The sequence below is a fragment of the Lytechinus pictus genome, chromosome 4, assembly GCF_037042905.1.
Source record: "Lytechinus pictus isolate F3 Inbred chromosome 4, Lp3.0, whole genome shotgun sequence".
Taxonomy (NCBI): domain Eukaryota; kingdom Metazoa; phylum Echinodermata; class Echinoidea; order Temnopleuroida; family Toxopneustidae; genus Lytechinus; species Lytechinus pictus.
Genome location: NC_087248.1, coordinates 17,564,930 through 17,574,286, shown reverse-complemented (window position 1 = coordinate 17,574,286; position 9,357 = coordinate 17,564,930). Strand labels below are relative to the sequence as shown.

The window sequence follows — 9,357 nt, the reverse complement described above, 5'->3', positions numbered from 1 at the left end:
ATTTAGATTGGTCTGATTGTATTAACCACTGTTGCTCATTATTATTCCTCGAATAATTCTCTATATCTTATTTCGCAAATGAGCATCTGTTTCTGTATGAGATTGTTTAATGAAACATCAAAATTCTTTTTGATAAACATACAAAGCATAAATAAAATATTTTTGAAATAGTATTTGACACGTTTGAGGCGAATTGACTATGATATGTGATATATATTATTTGACATATCATTTTTTTTCAATGACATGTAGTCAACGCGAACATCTTCATTTATATAGGCATACAAGATATTTTCAATTTAAAAAAGGTCTTGTAAAGCATATGCTGCACCCAGATGATGAATAGATCATAATCACAATCAAACAGAATATTATGCAAAAAAAATCATGTATTCAAGACATCTGCATCACGAGTAATTTTAATGTAACTTTTTATAAAATAATACCTGGAAAATATGACCTTTAAAGTTCTCAATTTCTTCTACAAAACCATAATCATTATTCCGCTATCAATATCTGACACATGGCAATCATTTCATTCTTTTTTATTTACAAAGCAACATTTTTAGTCACCTCTTCAATAAAAAAAAGTTCAAACGTCTGTGTCAAAACCACAAAATGAACTTACCGTTTTTGCTTCGATTTGACAAACACCACGTAACCTTTCCCTTGTCATTATGGTGTTCTCAAAACCTTTCCACAACACGAATCTCTCGTTTTATTTCATTGTTAAATTTCTAGCAGATGATTTTATCATTTTGCTGAATGTACACCAAAAAAATCAATCACCTTTGATTTCACGAATCGCAGAAATTTAAACAAATGCAATGTCACTAGCATTGTCCGCATTCTATCAGTTCTTTTGTTTCCCCTTTACATAATCTAATTCTATCATGCTTCTGTCTGATAGCTATTTAGTTTTATCAATCAATTCACTAAGAAGGTATTTTCTGGAGAAAAATACAGACCTACAATTTTCATGAATTTAATTTTCCGATTGTGCTTTCGCCTATAATTATCATTAGAAGTAGCATTGTTTAAAACATATATTCAATGTGCACACTTGCGCATCGTCTGATTATTTGTTTGTCTCCAAATTTTCTCTTAAAACTATTTCGAACAAGGGGTAAGTTCTTTCCAAGATTGAATGTACTAGTCGTGACCTTTTTACCTGACATACTTAAACTTTGACACAATAATACGACTATGGGGTTTACCTTCCTTCCCTCCGGTTATGGAGCTAAATATGGATGTGGGGTGATGGGAGAGAGAGGGCAAAGACCAGATGAATCAACTTGAGAAGAATGGGAAAGTGGATGGGAGGATGGAAGAATGTTGATAGGAGAGAGAGAGAGAGAGGGAGATTCAGAGAGAGAGGGGGAGAGGGGTGGGGTAGAGGGGAGAGAGGTAGATGGGAGGGGGGCTATTTTTATTTTCATAAATCAAGAATTCATTTTCATGTTGTATAATTTGTCAGATTCTTGTAAGACTCTTTATGGCATGATTAGCATAGTTGCAAATATGTCTATCAGATATTTTCAGTTTTCACCAAGAGTTTGGCTCTATCCCTTTATTTCTATTTAATTTTGTACACATTTTCATTCTCTCTTTTTAAGGTATTTTTATATCATTATTTCTATTACTAATGTCATTATCATAATGATTATTCATTGTGATCAACACCAGTTATCATCATCATCAACATCATCATCTCCATCATCATCGACATCACACTCATCATCTTCATCATCATAATCATCGGCTTCATCACCATCATCATCACCACCACCACCCCCCCCCCCCCCATCACCACTTTTAATGTTATCATTTCTGGTTTCTGGACAGTTAACGTGCATTATGTATATTGTGATATTGCTATTTTTTTAAATTCGGGTTTATATATAATCTGAGAAAATGAACTGCTATGAAAGTGTCTCGGACTTTGTAGTGAAAGTATATATGAGGTCCATGAACTTTGAGAAAACACTAATGCCACCCCCCCCCCCCATCCATCAGCGCCCATAGGCAATAATTCCTTTCATAGCTTATCCCCATTTCATCTACCACATCATACAAGCAATCTAAACTGGAAACAATAACACACAAACCTATGGCCATTGTGTGACCTACAATGGATTCCATGGGCACAAATTGTTCCCGAATAATTCGTCACGGTTTGGGGATTAACAGTTCCCAATTTTCCACGCCTTTCCTATTTCAGCAACGACATTTCATGCAGAATTGCACCCTTTTTTCTCCCTTTTTCCTTTCTCAGTCTTTTATGTTTTGCAAACAAGCCGTGACTTTTGAAAATGGTGAACAAACTTCCGCAAGAAAATGCGATTTTGAAACAACAGAAATGTATATATGAATTATGACGTGAAGTGACTAAGTGCGTACAGTTTGACTTCTCTATTCCATAATCGCAAAGAATGGGAAGAAAATTAACCGATGCAACATCAATGGAAAAGAATCAACGAAAACAGCTATTTTTATTTTATTTCATTGTTTACATGAAGTACAACGGTGACTCTTAACTTTCGATCTGAAAAGGCACTTCCCTTAAGTTTTCGTCTTTGTTGTTTTTGTTGTTGTTCGGATTATTGATTTTAATGACTGGAAACATGTAAATAAATCATTATAATTGTAATTTCAAAACTCTACGTAGAAATAAATACTCATTTACGTATTACTGAAAGTGATTTAGGAAGGATTGAAGCAAAATATTCGACTAATACCAACCGAGCACTTTTGTGTAATGTTTCATATCCCTACCTCCATCTCCCCCATCCGTCTAGGCTAGCTGATATTTGCATTCCTTTAAATGCCACTAAATAATTCAACTGATCCTTTCTCCGCCTAATCACATTGATTTGTTTCATTTGTGTACACTGGGATTATAAACCTAATTTTCGATTTCTATCTATTTTCTTTCTGCTGTCCATTTTCAGTTTTGTCTCTTTTTTTGGTCACGGTAAGCCGCATCTTCTGTCAGGGGCATCCGACCACTTCGCAACTTCCTTAATATGTGTTTTTAGACCCTGTTAGTGAGCGTAGACGAGATATGAAATGTTATATGATTCTAAAATCTATAAAATAGCAAATCTGTGTGACGACAAATATTGTCAGATGATTTCGTGGTATAAGAAATTATGTTGAACTCATCTTCACTTTGCAATATAGTTTTGTATGGATTTATTTTCCTGACACCCGTCTCAAATAACCGAACAGCGTCTGAATATCTAAAGAATAATGATAACTGGGGACCAAGGGGTGTGCGCTTTGACCAATCACGAAGCGTTTCTAGTAAGTGCCAATCACGGATTAGTCGGTTGGCAAATCATGGGCGGAGCTTCACGCACGAGCAAAACAATGAGTAGCGGTCGTCTGCTAGCCGTAACGTGCAGCATTTGATGCGATTTGACGCCGCTAAAGAAGGGAAAGCCAGATAAATGTTGAAAGGCACTTTACTACAAAATTACGTCTATTGTGAAGGAGACTTTTGTGGCAAGACCATCGTAATTTGCTGGATGGTTTCTTAACGAGTTCCCGCTGATGTTCACTTGGGATAGCGAGAGGCAGACATTAATACTTGAGGAGAATTATCATAAAGAAACGGCAAGAGGAAATTTGTGATTCTATATTCCCAACGCACTTTGGATGAAACATTTTTTGCTGTGCTGTCGCATTCCAGAAGGTGCATATCCTTGGGATATAGCCAGGCGGACCGCTGCCCGTGTGTGACTAGCTAACAAAGGTGGAGAAGGAGAAAAGGGCTTTACTTGATTCGTGATATGCACCACATGTTGTGTCAATATTCCTTGATTACACTGGAGAATCTGTGGCGACGAGATTATGCGAAAAGTGCAAGAGCAAATGTTGTCATCCTAGCCCTTTTTTCTGCTCGCCACTAATAACATTATCACACACTCTCCAGTATTGTGAGTGGTGCAGCATGTGGACTGACTGACTTGCCTTATGTTTACGCTCTAATGAGAACAAGTACCGGATTATTAATAAAGCATAGCAGGTTCTCTTTACGCGGTTCTGATGGATTAATAATAACTTCTGGTTGCTAAAAGCTAACACAATATTCGCTTATCGTTCGCTCTGTTGATACTCTGCTCTTGCGAATGTGTTTTGGGGACAAAAGCGACTTGGACTGAGGGTTTTAGCTCGGATCAAAGGTCTACACGTGTTAGCATTGTGTCCTCCTTTACCCCAAGCTCCATAAGCCTAGCATCGATTAGCCTTCTCTTCAACATCTGTGCTTTGGAAGACCCAACCCCTTATCCACATCTCCTAGATCATCTAGAATTTAAACCTTGTGATTGGATTTGTAAATTGATTTTACCGTGTGCTTTACGGCGATTTAGACGAGTCTACCGTGGATCTTATGGGTGTGAAATGTGTGATTGGAGAGCTCAATAGCCCGAAAGGCGCCGTGATTACCAGGGGATTGCGAGCGGGAGCCCGACTTCACTCAGCGGAGGACTAGCCGTATGGAACCCCAGTAGGATTACCAGCGGAATATAGTTTTTGTGCACGAGTTCACCCCCATCTCCTTGTATCACCTGTCCTTTCCGACTGAGCATGGCCTAAATCCAACAGCAATGTGCTGTTAATTACGTTATGTAGCCTTCATGAGCCGCGCCTCTTCGCCGCAGCTGAAACCATACGGAGCGAAGAAAAGCACTGAAGAAGGGAGGGAATTGTGCTCAGGGGTAACTTTTTCCTTCTCTCTCTCTCTCTCAGCCAGATCTACCTCTCCTTAGAAAAACTTCAGGGATTCAACTTTCATGTGTCTTTGTATTCAAAGGATGCGTGTAGTGAACTCGTTTTACGCTGACGACGTTAGATATCCATAACACGGAGCGAAATATTTAAGAATCTTTGTTACCCAGTTTTATTCATCACTGGACGCCAGTGTGAGCTCACTTTTTAAAGTGGAAGGTTTTCATATTAGCTTCTGATCTGTGATCTTGTCATAAGATCAACATCATCTTTCGCCATCATGTGGAGAACAGAGATTAAAAGCATACAACGTGCATCAGGAGGTCACAGTAAAGGTCACAGACATTGTTTCAATCAACATCCGAAATGTTGGAGGAAGACCATAAGCTATGGAGGCACGTTATTACACACATGTGTTGTGATGTTGATGGCGATGGTTTTAGTGCCAACCGGTGGTTTATCTCAACCAATACCAGATGTAGACTTTGATGAGTTCGACCCTCAAACTGCGCAGTGTGAACCGATTACCATCAAACTATGTAAAGGAGTGGGTTACAACATGACGCGGATGCCCAATCTTGTGGGTCACGAACTTCAACAAGATGCCGAACTTCAACTTCAAACTTTTACCCCTCTAATCCAGTATGGTTGTTCTCCGTACCTTCGTTTCTTCCTCTGTTCCGTCTACGCGCCGTACTGTACGGATAAAATTGATGTTCCGATTAGTGTTTGTCGACCGCTGTGTGAACGCGTCCGAGCCAGTTGCAATCCTGTACTGAGCAAGTTTGGATTCAAGTGGGCTGAAGCTTTGAATTGTTCACAGTTTCTTGAGCGAAGTGACGGAAATGATATTTGTATGGGACCACCACCAGGTGAAGGGGACACAAACGGTATAAGTAACCCCGACGGCGACGTCGTGACCGCGATCGTACCGCAGGAGCCAGGCGAACCGGACTGTCAACACCACCGCGAACCTCTGAAATGGCATTACGTGAAGCGTTACGAAAAATGTGCGTTACGCTGTGACGCAGACTTTCTGTTCAGCCAGAGCGAGAAAAAGTTTACCGAAATATGGATGGCAATTTGGGCTGGATTGTGTTTCTTGACCACCACGATGACAGTGCTGACATTCGCCATAGACACAGTACGTTTCAGGTACCCAGAGCGACCTATCATATTTCTATCCATTTGCTATAATGTATTCAGTATCGCGTACATCGTCCGGTTAATCGCCGGTCGTTCGGTCATAGCCTGTGATGATGACGGTGTGGCCGAATTCTTAATCCAGGAGGGCTTGGAGAACACCGGATGCGCCGTGACGTTCCTCATCTTGTACTTCTTCGGTATGGCAAGTTCTATCTGGTGGGTCATCCTAGCCTTCACCTGGTTTCTCGCTGCAGGACTAAAGTGGGGTCATGAGGCCATCCAAATGAACAGCAGTTACTTCCATGTCGCAGCGTGGGGAATCCCTTTCGTCAAAACCGTCATCATCCTCGTCATGCGGGTCGTCGATGCTGACGAACTCACGGGAATGTGTTTCGTGGGTAATTCAAGTCTGGAGGCACTCACCGGGTTCGTCATCGCGCCGTTGTTCACATACCTCGCCGTTGGGACCCTCTTCCTTCTCGGGGGATTCATTTCGTTGTTCAAGATTCGATCCGTTATGAAAAACGACGGCACCAAGACTGATAAGTTAGAGCGACTCATGGTCAAAATAGGGCTTTTCTCTGTACTCTATACCGTTCCTGCAACGATCGTGGTAGCGTGTTTCTTTTATGAGCATTCGAACAGGATTTTTTGGATGGATGGTGAAGCTTCACCTAACATTGAGGTGTTTATGCTAAAGTTATTCATGTCGCTCGTAGTTGGCATAACGAGCGGGATGTGGATTATGTCGGCGAAGACGATGCGATCGTGGAGGCGATTTTTGGAAAGAATGGCCCCTGCTTTAGTGTGTTGTGCGCCATTGGGCGACGAAAAGAACGGACGTCATAGAAACGGCGACGAAACGGCGGTATAATCCAAGGCCTTTAAGATGGTCGTGACGATTTCGAACACAAGTCAAAGGATTTTTTTTTATTAATAATAAAGTATCATAACTGAAAATAGTATATGTGTACATTCAATGCCATGCATAACACTATAACTTGTACATGTAACTGAGAAATCTGCGACAAAACCTGAAGAGAAATCTATGAACGTTGAAAACGTTACATCAAGTACTATTGACGTGATATACGGTATTATCATTATGTATTTTGAAAACTTCTTTATTCAAGCAACTCCAAAGATGTAAAGTGAAGTACAGTACACACATCGAATTTCCACTTCACGTTTTGAATATTATCGGGAAAGAACCATGTTGGTCGTTACATGTATGTGAATAATGTATTTAACTTGTATCTTTTATTACGACTGAATTTTTCATGCGTTTTCAATGTTTCATTGTTATTTGTATTTTGCCCATTATTAGTATGTATGAAGACGGCAAAACCTTGCTTCCAAATTTGTTAGCTACCAATGAATGTTGGCAGATAACAAAGGCGAAATATGTATTGATATGGTATACAAGTATACCAACTACAATAAATATTCTGTCAGAGTTTAATCGAAAGCTTATCTATAGTAGTGTATCTGTCTTATGTTTTATGAAACGGATAAATACTACGAGTACATTATGTCGAATTAATAATGCATTTTTCTAAGATGATGAGATGTTTAGAAAGCGACTTGAATTATGTCTTCCTTTGATAGTTATTGATTCTATTGTCAGATACTAAAAATATAAGTAATTTCGTATTCATCCCAAAAGAGGCTAACAGGTACTGCCATAATTTAAGTCCTACGTATATTTCAGAAAAGTTTTCACTCCAGGAATGTAGATTCTCTGATTTGTCTGACCTGAAATGAGAGTGTTTATTCTACTCTTGAAAGTTCGAGAGAAGTTGCGATTTTTTTTTACGACAACAATCAGAATACGATGACGGTTGATTGTCCTGGTGTAACAAAAGTAAATTTAAAGCGATTTTACGAGTTGTGAATTGGTGCTATTTTGACGATCGAACGCTTTTAGAAAGTGTTTCCTTTGGGGAAATCTGATGACGAAAACATGAAGGCCAAGACGGCTGCCTCGTTAGTCTCTGAATTCAGACCTGGGTAATGCCTGACAAGTTGGCGTGATTTTCCACTGCAGCTTTTGCACTGGTTATATCAGGGTAAAATAACGTTTTATTATTAAGAGTACACTGTACAAACGCTATTAAGCATTTAAGCACGCCGTTTAAGCCCGTCACTCTAACAACCATTATTCAAACTTTTAAAAATTGTTTTAACTATTTGAACAACTCTTTAAACTTTTTAAACAAGTTGTTAAAAAAGTTTAAACAATTACAAAAAAATTAAACATCTTGTTGTTAAAGTGCACAGGCTTAAACAATGTGCTGTGCTATTTAAATATTGGTAAAAGGGCATGTAAAACGTACATGTAGAATCAATTAATAATTATGAAATGAAAATGATAAGAGAATGAAAAATTAAATGAAAATAAAAGTCCATATTTGATTCAATAGGTTAAAAGCAGAAATCAAAAAGACATTCCCACTCACTTTCAGCTATGATAGATGGGGGATGAAGCAAATAATCTATACATGTACCCCTTGTCAATTTCCATGTGTACTGCAAAAACTGCGGTGTTAATTTAACACCAGTCCGGAATTATGACCCACCAGAGAAGTGTTAAAACAACACCGGTTTGGTTTTGGACTAACTTCAGATAGGCGTTTATACAACACCAATAAGTGTTAAAACAGCATCGATTTGATTTCAAACCGGTGTTGTTTCAACACTTCTCTGGTGTGGTGATATATAGATTCCGGACTGGTGTTAAATTAAACACCGCAGTTTTAGCAGTGTGTGTTCCTAAAAAAAAAATCTGTCGTTTTTATGACTGTCCGATCTTCGTTTATTCTAAGCTCAAGAGGCTGCCGGTTGTTAATTACTCTACACACAGCAGATCTATGCCCAATGACGTGGAGTTATTAATTGACCCATTTTTTCCTAAATTCTACGTTTTTTCGTCAGATCCGAGTTATTTATTAATGAGCGCAGTGTTTTAATGGCAAATGTCTGTTGAGTAGATGCATGTCGTGCATTTGTAAGAGCATTTCATACTCGTGTGAGCGAAGGGTGAGTCGTCTATTTAAATTCTTCCATGAACTTTGGACATGTCAATCATCACCCCCCCCCCCCCGGATTCACCAGTGCCCTCTTCAATTATGTTAACGTATTATGACGTCATGAGCCGTGTAGTAAACACCAGAAACGTGTTAATCATTGTTTATATCTCAATTAAAAGGATCTACCAGCCAGAAATTCATAGGCCTACGAATTAATGAATTTGATAATACATGTATCATGGGCCTACTGTTATTTGCATATATAGTATTTGGCAAAGTTGTACGCATATACTGAACTGAATATGCAATACGTGTTCTGGTGATGTCATGTCCCATCTCTTTACTATTATTATATGAAAATCACGATTTTTATTTTTGCTGCACCAATAATGCTAAAACATTAATTTTGAATATCGTTGTTAGATCATTGCTGTTCAGTGTAACTTGC

The 9,357-nt window shown here is 38.8% G+C and overlaps 1 protein-coding gene across 1 annotated transcript; it reads left to right on the top strand.

Annotated features, from left to right (window-relative positions):
- The first annotated feature begins 3,407 nt into the window (after positions 1-3,407).
- LOC129258915 (frizzled-4-like) lies at positions 3,408-6,925 on the top strand. Its single transcript, XM_054897154.2, has one exon. The coding sequence runs from the start codon at positions 5,015-5,017 to the stop codon at positions 6,752-6,754; it is 1,740 nt and encodes a 579-aa protein (XP_054753129.2). The 5' UTR covers positions 3,408-5,014; the 3' UTR covers positions 6,755-6,925.
- Positions 6,926-9,357: the final 2,432 nt, after the last annotated feature.

Bases quoted from the DNA above. Each gene is read 5' to 3' on its own strand.
- LOC129258915 (XM_054897154.2), top strand. From the start codon at position 5,015: ATGTGGAGAACAGAGATTAAAAGCATACAACGTGCATCAGGAGGTCAC.